Raw genomic sequence first — 16683 nt, forward strand, 5'->3', positions numbered from 1 at the left:
GTGTCAATAGTAGGAGATGACTAGTGAAATAGGTCTTATATTCCTAGGCACGGGTATTAACAGATACCAGAGACAGTTTAATAATAGAAAAGAAACTTGAGGACTAAGCTATCATGAATGCAAGATGTGTGGATATAATGGAAGACTAATATTGTGGGATGTGCAAATACTATGAGTGTATGCATGGTGTAGTGCTAGGAGGGGCAGTGCTAGGCGGGTACTTACTGCACTTGTAGCATTCCTTGTGGAAGGAGATATCGCCCACCACTCGGGCCTCGGCGTGGTACACGGACTTGCCGCATTTTGGGCACTTGGGAGTGGGAGGAGCCTTGAATGGCATGGCTGTGGCGACTGTCCTGCGGGGGAGACACCATTCAGCACGCTGTACACACACACACACACACACACACACACACACACACACACACACACACACACACACACACACACACACACACCATTGATACTCGTAAACATACTTTTACTCCCATTTCCATGTGCAGTGATTTTCGACAAAAAAAAAAAGTTAATTAGTACATTGAAACAGAATTGAAAGCAAATGTAATTTCTGATGTGTTGTAATGGAAATGAGAATAACAATAACGTTACACTTGGAAATACAAAAAAAAAAAAAAATTGTAGTGCAGCCTTCCGGCGCCGGCAACACAGAGGAGCCCGCAGTGTGCAGCCGAGATTTTGTGCTCGGGATATTGAGGCGAACTTAGGAACTCCGCCCGCCCCGCCGCCTGGGTGTAAACGCCGCGCCGCCAGGCAGGTGGGCGCTGCACGGAGAGGTGCTGACTTCCTCACTTTTTAGTGACGTCGTCATCAGCGGCTTCAGATTTGTCCACTCGGAACCGCTGTGCCTGCTGTCGGTGCTGTGCGGCAGGAGACACAGCGTTGCTATGCTCATACCATGCGAGGCTCAACGCTGCCCGGCACAGTGTCCAGTGACTCGTAGGTTATGTGCTGCCCACAGCCTCAGCACTGGCTGACCGTCCCCGCAGCCCAGGGCTTGTGTGTGTGTATGTGTGTGTGTGTGTGTGTGTGTGTGTGTGTGTGTGTGTGTGTGTGTGTGTATGCTAGCATGTGTTGGGTGGTGGTGCAGGCGGAAGGAATGCCTTCCTGGTGGCCGGCAGGGCGGGCTGGGCAGGGCGGGGCTGGGCAGGGCGGGCCACCCGGTCAATCACGCAGGCCACACGCGTCATCCTGCTTGTCTTCGCCGCTCACGGAACTGCTGCCAAAGTGCATTAGTTTACATTTGCCTTCTTCGAGGCTGATATTGTGGTGAGCGGGCAGCGGTGGGGCGGGGCGGGGCAGGATCTGGCCAATATCCAGATGACAGGTAATTTTGGCTGCGGGGCACCGTCCAGTAATAGCCGGGCTCGCCATCAGTGCCAAAATTTCACCTGCCCAAGCCTGCCTCTCGTGCTTCTCACGCACCCCTGCACCCCCGGCCCCGCGAGGCCGAAGTGCCCTCCCGCGCTGGGGGGAGGCTGGGCGAAAGGGAAGGCCTCGTGCTTGCTGGTATTACGTGGCCTTTACCGCTGCATTGAGAAAGAGAGAGAGAGAGAGAGAGAGAGAGAGAGAGAGAGAGAGAGAGAGAGAGAGAGAGAGAGAGAGAGAGAGAGAGAGAGAGAGAGAGAGAAGGCAGCGTGTAGCTTGTTTTCAGCACAACGAAACAAGAGAGTAAGGCGGCCAGCGGCTAAGTCTGTTCACCAGATCTTGCCTGTTCTTGTCTGGGCTCCACCAATGGGAGTCACGGGGCACCAATGGCACACAGAAGACTCTCGGCTCTCTCTCGTGACAACACAGCACCACCACCAAGCACACCACTCTTTCCACAACCTGCCTTTGTCGGCGTGAGCTGTACACTGGCTGCTGGTGAGGCTGTGCAGGATTCTTATAGGGCAGGGATACCCACGCCCACCTCACCCACACGCCCGGGATACGCCCACTCGTCACCCGCTGCAAGCACGCACCTTGGAACCCACGTGAAGGTTGCGGGTGATTAATCCCCTAAGGCTTAAAGTTTGGCCGAATTAGTCAAAGTCTGAGTAAAAATATTGGTATAATTTAGCTCTTATTTGTTCCCAGCAAAGAACAAGGGCAGAAGCTATGAGTGAAAATAAGCAGGTGATGTAGTTTGCTTAACTATTATCTGGTTGGTCCTCTTGAAGAACAGTGGCCGTATAAGGAGTACGAGGGGAAACAAGCAGGTAACACTATCTGCCTTACTACCTGCTTGTCACCTTTGAATGAAAAGAATAAGTATGTCAAATAGAAGCTAAAAATAACCAGGTAGTATAATCTTAACTACTATCAGATCAGTCCTCTTGAAAGCTGGCCCGAATAGGGAATGTAGGGAAAATAAACATTTGTTCCTATCTGCTTATGTGGCCAAATATAGAAACCAACGAGGGGAAATCAACGTGTGGTGTCATGAGTTTATAATCCAGTGAACAGTGCCAGAAAGCTGAGGTATCGAGGTGAAGGTCGCTCTGCCTTATGTACGAAAGTTGGCTATGAGAGCAGCGCGGCCTCAAGTGCTTCCAAGGCAGCCTGCGCGTCGTTCATTCTCTCGCTTCATGAATTAGTCGAGGCGGAGGTCATTCCCCTCGTGTTTTGTTTTAGATCTCAAGGTTGCCTCTTTTCGCTTTCAATCTGTCTGCCTTGGTGGTATAATTATACGAGGTTCAATTGGCTTCAGAAACCACGTGGTGTCTACTGGTTTCAAGGCCAGTCTGTCAAGTCTCTCTTTCTTTTCGGTCTATTACTGCTTTGTGAGTTAAGAGATATTTTTTGTCGGGAAGGTTCAAGTCACGCTGTGATTTCTCTTTTTGCTCTCTTGTCGCCTGGTACCTCTAAGAAACGCTGGGAATCTGAGAGCCTCAACTCTCTCTCTCTCTCTCTCTCTCTCTCTCTCTCTCTCTCTCTCTCTCTCTCTCTCTCTCTCTCTCTCTCTCTCTCCGCCTCCCGCACTGCTTGCCGGCCAGGTGACACGTCATCACCTCGCGGCGCCGCCATCGAGGCGTGAGAGTGTGGCCTGCAACGGCTGGAGCATCGGGAGGGAGGCGCGAAGCTTGGCTGCTCGTGTTGGTGCTTCAGTCACAAAGACGCTTGAGTGAAGCACCGAGACTGCGTTACTTCACCGCTATATTCCAAGCAGCAAACCTTCAGCAGCAGCAGCATTTTGTACAGCGATCGGTGCTTCCCTCTCGAGGCTTGGCACTTCAAGGTTACTTTCCTTTGACTTGCAAGGTGCAGGTAACTGGCACCGTCTACTGAGCAGCTGTGACGTGGCCAGGTGCAGCCTGTAGAGTCCACGAGCTACGACAGGCCGTTTGCTATCTCTCCCTGATTTACTTGGTGACACACACACACACACACACACACATACACACACACACCCTATAACTACTTACATCCAAAGCGCTTTAATAAGCTTTCAAAAAGGCGTTCATGAATCCCCATAAGCATGTGTGTGAGCGTGTATGCAGTGTTTGGTACTCCACGAGTGGATGTCAAGAGTGAATGTGGTCATGTAAACGTGCATGAATACGCGGTGGGGTGTGGGCGTGCACGGGCGAGGGGACAGCCGGTGCGGAACTTTTCCATCCTTGGGAAGACGAGTGGGGCGTTCACAGGAATGGATCGTCACTGGTTACTCCTTAAGAGGTGACAACGGCGGCGCTTTGACGGGCGACTCGAGTGAATAGTGAGGGGAGGGATGCGTGAAGGGCAAAGCCTGCACGGGACACATCCTGCGGGATGTGAGGGCGGCAGCGCCTGGCCTCATCCCTGTGGACACTTCCTGCGTGCTGCGTGCCGGTATCCGTGAGCACAGTCGCAAGTCCCAAGAACACAACACTGTAAGCACTAAGTCCACTCCACCCGTGGCCTGGACACTGGTGGCGGGCGTCCTACCTTCACACGGGCTACACGGGCCGGGAGCTGCTCTCTCGTCCTCGGATGGACACTGCCTCTCGACTCCTCGCCTTATTACGATTGAGGACCAAGTGAGCGCCGCTCCACATTTTCTTGGGTGACGCCGCCGCCCGCCAACGCTCGAAATACCACCGTGCACACGGCACCATGCCCTCGGCGAGAGTGTCGTGTGCAAGCCACCTCGAGAACGGGGCGAGCAGTGGGCGACGACCCACGCCCCGCCCCCCGCAGGGCAGAGCCAGGCCTGCCCTGCCCCGCCCCCCGTAGGGCCGAGCCAGGCGTGCGCCGCCCCGCCCCGCACCGCCAACGCCTGCGATCGCCCGCCGCGGCTAATATTATGAACGATGTCATGTGGCGGGCAGTTATGGGGTCTGTGCCTTGCGTGACCCGACCCGACCTCGCCTTACCTGACCCGACCCGATCCTGCCACTCACTACCCACCCCGCACCACGCAACCCTACCCGACCCTCCCACTCCCTCCCACACCCCGCTGGCCTGCCATTACCAGAGTCATCCCAACCTGTGCCTGCCGCCGCCTCTCATGTTACCCTCCAGTACACACACACACACACACACACACACACACGCAGTACAGGTGTTATTACGGCAGGAGTGCGTGGCCTGGCCTCCCTCCCTGCAGTACGTCACCAGGTTTCGTCACCAGCGCATTACCTCATGATCAGCTGGGAGTCGCGCCTCCTAGCTCCCATGCTGCTGCTGCTGATATTGTTATAATAATAATAATAATAATAATAATAGTAATAATAATAAAAAATAGTAATAATAATAATAATAATAATAATAATATTAATAATAATAATTATAATAATAATAATAATTACTATTATTATCATTATTAATAATATCATCATAATCACCAGTATCATCATATTTACTTCTGTTGTGATTGTAAAACTACTGTGATTTTTATTGATGTCGTTGTTGTCGTTCTTTATGTTGTTGTTGTTGTTGTTGTTGTTATTGCTGCTGCTGTTGTTCTTTTTCTACTACTACTACTACTACTACTACTACTACTACTACTACTACTACTACTACTACTACTATTATTATTACCACCACCACCACCACCCCACGACGACCACCACCACCACTGCCACCACCACCCCCTCCCCCAACACCTATTTACTCAACACGGTCCTCTCACTCCTGCCCATAACTCCTCTCAGATCTCAGCATATTAGGTAACGTAAATTTTCTGCTCCAGCTATTCACTTTATCAGTTCCCAGCGGTGATGTTGCGACCACTTCTCCCCCACAGTTATTTTTAATCCCTTGGCGTGAACCCTCTGTGGAAACATATATATAGAAAAAAAATTAGTCCCTCTACTCTTTGTATACTGTCTTTAATTAATCCCATGAAAGGCAGTGAGTGGGCTGGCTGGCTGGCTGGATGGCTGCCTGGGTGGATGAGTGGGTGGTGGGTAGAAGTAGGTGACGCAGGTGGGTAGATAGTAAGTAGGTTGGAGGCTGGGTAGGTAGATGAGTAGGTATGCAAATAAATAGGTTTGTTAGGCATGTGCGTAGATATGTAGGAAATAGGTTGGTAGGCTGAGATATAGGAAGATAGGTGGATAAGTAGATAATTAAACATATAGGACGAAAAATAGATAGAAAGATAAAAAGATTGATTGACTGATAAGTAAATAAATAAATAGACAAATAAATAAATAGTTCAATTAAAAGAATAAATAAATAAACAGATAAATTGATTATTAGATCGACCGACTGATAAGCAAGTAGACAAATAAATCGACAGATAGACAAATAGATAGAGAAGTAAACAACTGAATAAATAAACAAATAGGCAGAAAGATACATACTTGGATTAATTCAGAAATATTTTATTGTCTACTAAAATATTTATTACAATTAGGAAACATGGTTGTCTGCATTACAGGAACAAATAAAAATAACAGGTACCTTTTTTTGCATTTTGTGTCCTCTTTCATTCTCAATCTGTATACAAAACGTGACCATTGGAAAGGGAGAAAAGGAAGAGGAGAGCTAGGAGGATGAAAAGAAGGAGGAGTAGGAGGAGGAATAGGAAGAGGAGTAGAGGTAGTAGGAGTAAGAGGAGGAGGAGGAGGATGAGGAGGAGGAAAAAGAAAAGAAGAAGAAGAAGAAGAAGAAGAAGAAGAAGAAAGAAAGAAATAAAGAAAAGAAGAAGAGGAAGAACAACAACAACAAAAAGAAAAAGAAGGACAAAAAGAAGAGCGTAATATTACTTAAGTACACTACATGAAAGAATAATAATAAGTTCAAAGTAGTAGAAGAAGAAGAAGAAGAAGAAGAAGAAGAAGAAGAAGAAGAAGAAGAAGAAGAAGAAGAAGAGGATGATGTCATTTCAATACACTCAAAAACTTTATATACCTGTTGCGTTTCAGATGATGTACATTTATAGGCAAGATTAGACTGCGCTCCATTACAGTGTGTCAGGGATGAAGAGAGTCACGAGGGAGGCAACACGTGGGAGGAGGAGGAGGAGGAGGAGGAGGAGGAGGAGGAGGAGGAGGAGGAGACAGGAGAAAGAGGAGGAGGAGGAGGGGTGTGTGGAGCAGTAAAGAGTTCAATTGAATCGCCGTAAATCACAGGTGAGTCACAAGTAAGGGTGAGCGGCAGGTGCACGGCCCACCTGAGCGGAGTGTGGCGGTGAGGGTTGCTGTCACGCCGCGTCGCTTCTGGCTCGTGTTCTTAAGCGCTTTGGCCTTCCATAAGGACTGCTTTCAAAGGCCACGGCGGCGATTACTCGGGTTTTTCATGATGTTTCTCTCCCTTGACGATGCAGAGTCCTTACTAAACTATCACCAGAATCACGAAAACAGCCGTAAAAACCTGAGTAACTTGCACTACAGCCTGAGAAAAGTAGAAGTGTGACGCCCAAACGTGTCACTCTGTAAGGGGTGACCGAGGAGAGCGCGTGTGCCGCCCTAGCCTGGGAACTCTGATGAATGTATTGGAAAGAGTGAAAACGCTTGAGCTGTTTATCACGGGAATCGAACCCACTAACATTATGACTGCCAGCACGCCCCTCTGATCCTGCTGCAGACCTGACGTAACCCGCACAGTATGATTAAAAGATGAAGCGGGTGCGTAATATCCCTTGAGAGGAGATTATCAAAGCTTTTAAATTTACATTCGTTAGAGAGGCGTCGAGTAAAGGGGATCTGATGGAGGTATTTGAGTGGTATAAGAGATGCAGCAAGGGTGGTGCAGGCAAGATTTTTACTGTTAATATAAGATAGGACAAGAAGTAACAGATTCGAGCTTGATAGAGGTAGATTAAAAAAAGAGATAGAAATAGGTTAACGAAATTTGTGGTGGATGATAGGAATAGACTCGGTAACCAGGCTGTTCTTGCAGCGTCAATAGATAAAACAAGAAGTAGCTTAGTCTTACATTACGTGGTTAACTTCTTATTTTGTTTTATTATTTTATATTATTTATTTGTTTATTTATTTATTTTTTTGTAAAGGAACTAAGCAAAATACAGGATTTATTATTTTTTAGGTGTATTTCATTTCTTCCAAAACTACAATGGGAACAAAAGGAAGTGAAAAAAAAAAAACGCAGAACATTTCCATAATGAAACAACTAAAACATCATTGAAAGAAAAAAAAGGGAAGAAAAGCTAATATATATATATATATATATATATATATATATATATATATATATATATATATATATATATATATATATATATATATATATATATATATATATATATATATATATATATATATATATATATATATATATATATATATATATATATATATATATATAAACAATCAGAAATCAGTAAAATGAACCTTCATATTTTTTACATTTTTAATTATACATGATATCAAAACTCCTCCTCCTCCTCCTCCTCGTCCTCCTCCTCCTCCTTTTCCTCCTCCTCCTCTACTCTTTACCTCCCAATTCCCTAGTTTGGCCCGAAAGTGCAGCTGTTCCGCCCACATAACAAGGAATCAGGTGTGTGTGTGTGTGTGTGTGTGCGTGTAGGAGGTCTAAGTCACATTCTCTTGGTGATATGACGATGTGTAGTAGTAGTAGTAGTAGTAGTAGTAGTAGTAGTAGTAGGAGGAGGAGGAGGAGGAGGAGGAGGAGGAGAAGGAGAAGGAGGAGGAGGAGGAATGAGTAGATAGTGAGAGTAAGAGGAATTATGAGAGTATCGAGTCAAGGATGAGAGAGAGAGAGAGAGAGAGAGAGAGAGAGAGAGAGAGAGAGAGAGAGAGAGAGAGAGAGAGAGAGAGAGAGAGAGAGGATTTACAAGGTTAAAGGTAAAAAATAGATAAAGACTCATTCGTTGTCTTTAATTAATGTTGTCTTACGATTTTGTTAACAAGACGTTGTTGTTGCTGTTCTTCTTCTTCGTCTTAATCCCGAGTGTGGTTGGCCAAACATAACTTCTTCTTCTTCTTCTTCTTCTTCTTCTTCTTCTTCTTCTTCTTCTTCTTCTTCTTCTTCTTCTTCTTCTTCTTCTTCTTCTTCTTCTTCTTCTTCTTTTTCTTCTTCTTCTTCTTCTTTCTACTACTACTACTACTATTACTACTACTACTACTGTTACTACTACTACTACTACTACTACTACTACTACTACTACTACTACTACTACTACTACTACTACTACTACTACTACTACTTCTATTATTACTACTACCACTACTACTAGTACTACTACTACTACTACTACTACTACTACTACTACCACTACTACTACAACAACCACTACCTACACCACCACCTACATCACCACCACTATTATCATTATTATTTCTTTTACCATCATTTCCATTATCACCACCACCACCAGGCAGCCTCACTCACCCACACACACCTGGCGGTCGCATGTCACCCTTGAGTCAGCATGAAGGCACGACCAGGTGACGCAACTGTTGGCGTGACACTAACACCCCCTTTGGCCTCGCACCTGCCGCGTCCCAACCACCTGGACAAAGGACAGCGTGGGAGGAGTGAGTAAGAGTACTAAAAGAAGATCAGGTGGATGGAAACCTGACAAATAAGGAAGGTGTTGGTGAATAGAGGGACAGAGTGGATCATATGGATGGAAAAAGTGGAATGGAGCGAATAGAAGGATTAAAAGTAGATGAGGTGGGATGAAATTTGGTATATTAAGAAGATCCTTGTGGTTAAGTGGAATGGAGTGAATAGAGAGAGCGAAAGTGGATCAGGTGGAGGGAAGCAAAAGGAAAATAACATATTGGGAAGGTGTTAGTGGTATAATGCAAGATAATACATCGATATAAGGAAGGAAGGAAGGAAGGGAAGGTACTAAGAGACACGTAGAGATCGTAGTGAAGATGTCCTGTGAATTAATATTGTACGAGAAGAAACTACGTAGGGAGAACGGGATGAAGAGAAACACGAGCATGATAAAAAAATAAAAATAAATAAAAAATAAAAGACAAGGATAAAAAAAAGTGGTTGGATAGTAATAGTAACAATAATGATAATAATAAAGGAGAATGAGAAAGAGAAGAGCAGGAGAGGCAGAACACAAAAAAAAGGATTAGAATAAGCAGGAGATAGATAAAAAAGGAAGGAAAAGGAAAGAAAGAACAGGATGGAGTAGAAAAAAAAACTGGAGGCTAGAGGAAACAGAAGGATAGAAAGAAAGCACGAGAAAGAAAAATGAAGATAAGAAGAAAAATGAGGAAAGGATAGAAAAATAGGAAAATAATACAGAAACACAATAAATATAGAAAAAAAAAAACAGGACAGTATTTGAAACAACGGAGAAGAAAGAGAAGAAGAAAGAAGAAGAAGAGGAGGAGGAGGAAAAAGGAAGAGAAGAACGAGCAGGAGATAAGAAGGAAGAGAGATTTAGAGGCAACAGGAATGCGCAAATTAATCAAGTTAGGAAAGGGAAGCGAGAGAAATGGAGAGATGGGAAGGAGATGATGGGTGGAGAAAAGAGTGGACAGGTGGAAGTGGTTAGGGAGGAGAGGTGATGGGGAAGGTATGGGATAGAAGTTCTGGCAAAGAGTTAAAGGGTAATGGATGTATAGGGGAAGATAAGGTGGTGATGGTGGTGGTGGTGGTGGTAGTGGTGGTGGTGGAAATGATTAGTATGTATATTTGTCTGTGTTATTGTGGAAGAGTGTGTTTGTGTGTTTGTCTGTGTGTCTGTATATATATTATCTGTTTGTTTATCTTTTTGTTTGTTTGTGTGTGTGTGTGTGTGTGTGTGTGTGTGTGTGTGTGTGTGTGTGTGTGTGTGTGCGCGCTTATTGTTTTGTTCAGTTTTCGTTTTTGTTTTTCTTGACTTTTCTCCTCGTTTCTTCATCTCTCTCTCTCTCTCTCTCTCTCTCTCTCTCTCTCTCTCTCTCTCTCTCTCTCTCTCTCTCTCTCTCTCTCTCTTTCTTCTTTCCTCCCACCGACTGTCTTCTCTCTTATCCTCTTTCTCCCTTTCCTTTCCGTTCTTTTTCTTTTTCTTTTAATTTTCTTTCCTCTTCACTCCTCTCTCCTCCTCTCCTCTCCTCTCCTCTCCTCTCCTCTCCTCTCCTCACGCAGTCACCACCACCACCACCACCACCACCCCCTGCTATTCGTCATAAACCTAAATAACACCACCTACTGTATGTCACAAAAATAAATAAGGACCAAACTAACTGCCTTACATCATCACCAGTCACCACCAGTCATCACCAGTCATCACCAGTCACCACCAGTCATCACCAGTTATCACCAGCCAGTATCAGCACTATCAGTCATCACCAGTCATCACCAGTCACCACCAGTCATCACCAATCTCCACCAGTCACCACCAGTCACCACCAGTCATCACCAGTCACCACCAGTCACCACCAGTCATCACCAGTCATCACCAGTCACCACCAGTCATCACCAGTCACCACCAGTCATCACCAGTCACCACCAGTCATCACCAGTCACCACCAGTCACCACCAGTCATCACCAGTCACCACCAGTCACCACCAGTCACCACCAGTCATCACCATTCACCACCAGTCACCACCAGTCACCACCAGTCATCACCAGTCATCACCAGTCATCACCATTCACCACCAGTCATCACCAGTCACCACCAGTCATCACCATTCACCACCAGTCATCACCAGTCACCACCAGTCACTACCAGTCACTACCAGTCATCACCAATCTCCACCAGTCATCACCAGTCACCACCAGTCATCACCATTCACCACCAGTCATCACCAGTCACCACCAGTCACTATCAGGCACCACCAGTCATCACCAGTCACCACCAGTCACCCACCAGTCACTATCAGTCACTGTCAGTCACCATCAGTCATCACCATTCACCACCAGTCATCACCAGTCATCACCAATCACCACGAGTCATCACCATTCATCACCAATCACCACGACCACCATGACTTTCATCCCTCATCACACCACCACCACCACCACCACTACTACCACTACCACCACCACCACCACCAGGGCATCAGTGGGCATGGTGTTAAATCTGGACTCTTGTAAGACCTATTCTTAGATCATTTATTTAGCGATCGTCTCCTCGAAGCTCCCAGACGCCTTTATTTGGGGCAGGGGGCCGCGCGGGGGTGGGGGAGAGAGAGGGGGGAAAGGGGGCAGGAGAGGGAGGGAGGGGAGATAAAAGTGAGGGAGGGAGGGAGGGAGGGAGGAAAGAAGGGGTGTGTAAATTGGTTCCTTTAGACGCTTCTCTCAGCTTCTCTCTCTCTCTCTCTCTCTCTCTCTCTCTCTCTCTCTCTCTCTCTCTCTCTCTCTCTCTCTCTCTCTCTCTCAGCTTCAGTCAACTAGATTTCTGGCTTTATTTTTCCTCTTTGTAACTTGCCTGTGTCTCTCATACGGTACTCCTCCTCCTCCTCCTCCTCCTCCTCCTCCTTCTTCTCCTCCTCCTCCTCCTCCTCCTTTTCAAACAGTCATGCAAGAAACTGAAATTTGTCTGTTCCTGTCTCGTTATTCTAGTAGTAATTTGTATACATCCTCCTCCTCCTCCTCTTCTTCTTCTTCTTCTTCTTCTTCTTCTTCTTCTTCTTCTTCCCCGTTTCCTGTTGCTCTTCTTGACCTTCTGCTTGTTTTTCTTCCTCCTCCTCCTCTTCTGGCTCCCAAATCACCTTCATTATCTCCCTCTTCCTCTTCCTTCTTTTCCATCACTTCCGCTCCATTTCCTTCTCCTCTTCCTCCTCTTTCCATCTCAGTCTTATTCCTCATCTTCTTCCTTCTTCCCCATCCTTCTCTCCCTCTCCTCCCTCCCTTCTCCCCTCTTCTATTTACTCTCCTTGCCTCTCCCCGCTCTTCCTCCCCTCCCCCCCCCCTCCTCCTGTGGATAATCTGTTCGTGGAAGTTATAACGAGAGAGAGAGAGAGAGAGAGAGAGAGAGAGAGAGAGAGAGAGAGAGAGAGAGAGAGAGAGAGAGAGAGAGAGAGAGAGAGAGAGAGAGAGCAGTTAATTATATAAATACATATGTACCGGTGTATTCTCTTGAGTAGAAATAGTAGCTAAAAATGACAGAAAATAGTAAAAAATAGGAAATTAAAAGCTGAATTAATTACACACGTGAATAAAATGAATAGGTGAGTAATTTTAATGAGTAGATGAATGAAAATAACCAGTACATGAGTAAGGATTAGCCTGTATGGGTAAGAATTATTATACTCACCTTGGTTACTTGAATGTGGGTGAATGTATCGCCATGTGAAGGTGGTGAAGTGAGTAAAGAAAAATAAGATGAGTAAACTGATGAATGAGTGAAAAAAAAAGTAAATGTACGTGAATGAATCTACCTGCAAAACTGAAACAATAATATTCACTTGATATATAATGAGTAAAATAATGAATAAAAAAAAGCGAGACGTACTTGAACGGATGAATTAACCTACCTGTAAGAATTAAACGAGAACACTCATCTTGATATATATTTCCTTCACGTGGATGAGTAAAATCACCCATGTACAGATGAATGAATGAATGAGCGAGTGAGTGGGTGAGTGAGATAAATGAACAGACGAGGAAGACAAAATACAAGTACTCGATACCTTGAACTGACGCAGGTGAAAAATAACGTACAGAGAGTAACTAAGTGAATAAATGCTCTAGTGAACCAAATGAATAGATGAGTAAAATAATAAAGACGAAATGGTTAATAAATCTACATGCAGGAGGAAAAATAAAAGACAAATACTTAATGACTTAACGTGGGTGAAAATAATGGAGGATATGCAGGTGGTGGGTGGGTGAGGGTGAAAATGTATCGTTGCCTTGAGGGGGAGGGAAGGGAAGGGAAGGTCTGGGGAGGAGCGGCTGCAGGTGAAGGCCTTTGATGTGTGTGTGTTTGTGGGTGTGTTTATCATTAGCGCGATCTAGATAAGGCCTGAAGACTGCCGGGGCTAAGATGATGAGCCTCGCCGGGGAAAGATGTATTGGGAGGCAAAAGAACAATAAAAACAACAACAATGGGACCGCTGAATTATTCTCCTCTACTACTACTACTACTACTACTACTACTACTACTACCACCCATACATTTCCCTCACTTCAATGGTCCCCTCACGACCCATTCCTCACACGCACTCTACCGCGCACCATTAATACTTATCCACCTTTATTTCCCCCCCCCCTCCACCACCACCACAGTTTTAACCACTAACCACCTGTGGATTTTTTTCTTCCAATGTGGCACAACACTTAAGTGCTCTCCTTTTCTCCCCTTCATTCTCCCTCTCTTCCTCTTCCTCCTTCTCCTCCTCCTCGTCCTCTCTTCTCTCCCTCCTTCCCCTATGTCTCTCCTATTAATGTGTCCAAAAGTGTGCCGGGAGTAACACTTTCTCCTTATTTTCGTAGTGTTAGTCATCCTCTCTTTCTGTCTGTCTGAGTGTCGTGTCAGTATATCTGCCTGCTTGTCTGTGTGCGTGTGTGTTCGTTTGTCTGTCGTCAATGTTCCGTGTGTATTTTTCAGTCTCTTTCTGTCCGTCTATTGTTTTATTTGTCTATTTTGGCTTTTCTGTCCGTCTGTCTGTCTTTTACTACATTCTGCCTCCCCCCCTCTCTCTCTCTCTCTGTCTCTCTCTTTCTCTCTCTCTCTCTCTCTCTCTCTCTGAAGGAGGAGAGGGAACTAAATATGGAGAAATGAAAAGGGTAATAAAGGCAGGGAATGGGAGAGGTTAATTTGATCTAACACCTTACTCAAGATGGGTTTGCAAGAAATAGGCCAAAGACTGGGAAAGTGAAGGAGTAGAGCAGAGTACTAGAGGTGGAATGGGAATAAGGAGATTATTCCACCCATATTGCATAACCAAATATTCTCTTATATAATTAATTGACGAATGGGAAAGAAATAGAGTATCGTGTACAGACAGAGATCAGCTGACCACGTGTTTATGCTCACCAGCTGACCGTATGTAAACAGAAAGAGGAGGATCGTGAGCAAACACGTGTGAGTACCACGTGCTTGTGTTCATCAGCTGGTGATGATGTAAACAAGAGTCAGCTGATCGTGTGTGTTAGATCGTTTCGTGTATCAGTGGACTGTGACGTGTGGTTGTGATGTTGTTGTTGTTGTTGTTGTTGTTATTGTTGTTGTTGTTGTTGTTGTTGTTGCTGTTGTTGTTGTTGTTCTGTCTGTCATTGTTTGTCTGTCTGTCTCTCTGTGTGTGTTTTTTATTGTCTTAATTTGTTTTTTGTTCTTGTTTTCCTTCCCCCCCTCTCTCTCTCTCTCTCTCTCTCTCTCTCTCTCTCTCTCTCTCTCTCTCTCTCTCTCTCTCTCTCTCTCTGCCTTCCCTCACGTGATATCGCCGCACCTTTCTTTTCTTTCCTGGCTCGCTATATATTCTGTCCTATCTCTTAACTATTGCGTTTCGTCGTGGTATTATTAGCCCCTCCTCTTCTCACGCCTGGCACTCTCAATAATGCTCCCTCAGTGTACCTAAATAATTATATCCCATCCTCTACCTGTATTTAGATGACCTTTACATTATAGTATTCGTTGTTTGCATGTTGGTACCCGTGGCTGACTGGCTGGCTGGCTGGCTGGGAGGTAGTGGTGGTGGTGGTAGTAGTAGCAGTAGTAGTAGTAATATAGTAGTAGTAAAAGTACTTGTCACTGCTACTATTAACTTTAACTACTACTACTACTACTACTACTACTGTCATTACTGATACTGCTGTGATAATAAATAAAAGACATAGGAAAAGGGAAGAGGAGGAGGAGGAGGAGGAGGAGGAGGAGGAGGATGATCACCAGTACTCAAAAGACCACAAACAACCTCGTAAAGGCCAACATGACTGCTGCTGTTTGTTTTTTCCTTTGTGTTTCTTTAAGTATCGATTCGCCTCACACACACACACACACACACACACACACACACACACACTTATGAAACCTTTATTTACTTGTTTATTGTGCCGTGTAAGGAAAGAGAGAGACAGAGAGAGAGAGAGAGAGAGAGAGAGAGAGAGAGAGAGAGAGAGAGAGAGAGAGAGAGAGAGAGAGAGAGAGAGAGAGAGAGAGAGAGAGAGAGGCGGGAGGAACGAAAGAGAAGTAGGTGAATGGGAGGGGAATAGTAAAGGGAGGAGGAAGGGAAACAAGAGGAAATGAAGAGGAGGGTTAAGTAAGAATATGGAAAGGAAGAGAATAGGAGGAAAGTTAAAAGGGAGGAAAGAGGAAATTAGGAAGAAATAAAAGGAGAGTGAACAAGAGGAGTGAATGGAAGAAGAAAAGGAACAGGAATAAATGAAGGAAAGAATACTGAAAGGGTTAGAAAGAAAGAAGATACGAGAGGAAAAGAGGAAAGGGAGAGGAAAAGGGAAGCGAAGGAACTGAGGAGATGAAAGGAGAATGAAGAGGGAAGAGATGATAAGGGCAATGATGATGATGGACTGACAAACGTAACAACAGCAACAACAACAACAACAACAACAACAACAACAAGGAGGACAGAGGAACCATAAGACGCAGATTGAGGGAGTGCGATGAAGGGTGACGGCATCAGAGGAGAGGAGTAGGGGAGGCAGGTGCGAGGGGCGAGGTGCGAGGGGCGAGGGCAAGCAGCGAGGCGTAGGTAACACAAATCAGACCAGATAAACCAGTGTGGAGAGCGAGACCCATATTAGTGTGTGAGGGACGCGAAGATGCAGTGGGAAGGCGATTGATTTCCCGAAGTGATAATAGCTGTAGATGTGTACTACTTCCTGGGGCACCTGCCAGGACGAGCACCAACAGCAGGGGGCGCAGCAGCAGGAGCAACAGCAGGAGAAAGCGATAATAGACAAAGAACGACAAAACAGCAACAAATCTCATTGACACGTTATATAATTCACGGAAAAATAGTAAGTGTTGGTGTTTTCGTGAGGAGAGGAAGCCAGGTGGTGTGTGGTAGTGGGAACAGGTGTGTGTGTGTGTGTGTGTGTGTGTGTGTGTGTGTGTGGCATCTTCACAGCCCAAGTGTTGCCTTCTCGCCTTCACTTGTTGCTGGTGCCTTGCGTTCTGTCTATATACGAGCACTCATTATGTCTTCATCTATATCCTGTACTTTCATTACAACAACATAAGAGGAGGCGCAGGAAGCCAGCAAGCCCATGTGGCACCCCCTGCTGCCTAACTATTTCATGTCTCACAAACTCGTGTCGTCTTATTCCTGGTATCCTCCCCAGATGTTTATTAGGATATCAAGACATTGAGCTTAAGTTTGAATGTTATTTTGCTCTTCCCTTCCACACACACT

General features: G+C 45.4%; 2 protein-coding genes across 8 annotated transcripts in view; one reads left to right on the forward strand and one right to left on the reverse strand.

The window, feature by feature from the left end:
• The window catches only part of LOC135091557 (muscle LIM protein Mlp84B-like), a 29390-nt gene extending 25110 nt beyond the window's left edge, over nucleotides 1-4280 (reverse strand). For 5 of the 7 annotated variants that reach the window (XR_010262554.1, XM_063989303.1, XM_063989304.1 and 2 more), the window contains exons 1-2: nucleotides 3928-4280; nucleotides 226-356 (exon numbers count right to left, since the gene is read on the reverse strand). Coding sequence is in view for 6 of the 7 variants with exons in the window: in XM_063989303.1 (XP_063845373.1) it covers nucleotides 226-340 (115 nt within the window). In the remaining variant the exon portion in view is untranslated. Of the gene's footprint in view, nucleotides 1-225; nucleotides 357-1729; nucleotides 1976-3927 lie in introns of those variants that run through there. The other 2 variants (XM_063989302.1, XM_063989301.1) reach the window with 2 other exon arrangements.
• LOC135091562 (uncharacterized) overlaps nucleotides 1-16683 on the forward strand; it is a 78527-nt gene that overhangs the window by 28994 nt on the left and 32850 nt on the right. The gene's annotated exons all lie outside the window — the stretch shown is intronic.

This window comes from Scylla paramamosain, chromosome 37 (assembly GCF_035594125.1).
Source record: "Scylla paramamosain isolate STU-SP2022 chromosome 37, ASM3559412v1, whole genome shotgun sequence".
NCBI classification, from domain to species: Eukaryota; Metazoa; Arthropoda; class Malacostraca; order Decapoda; family Portunidae; genus Scylla; species Scylla paramamosain.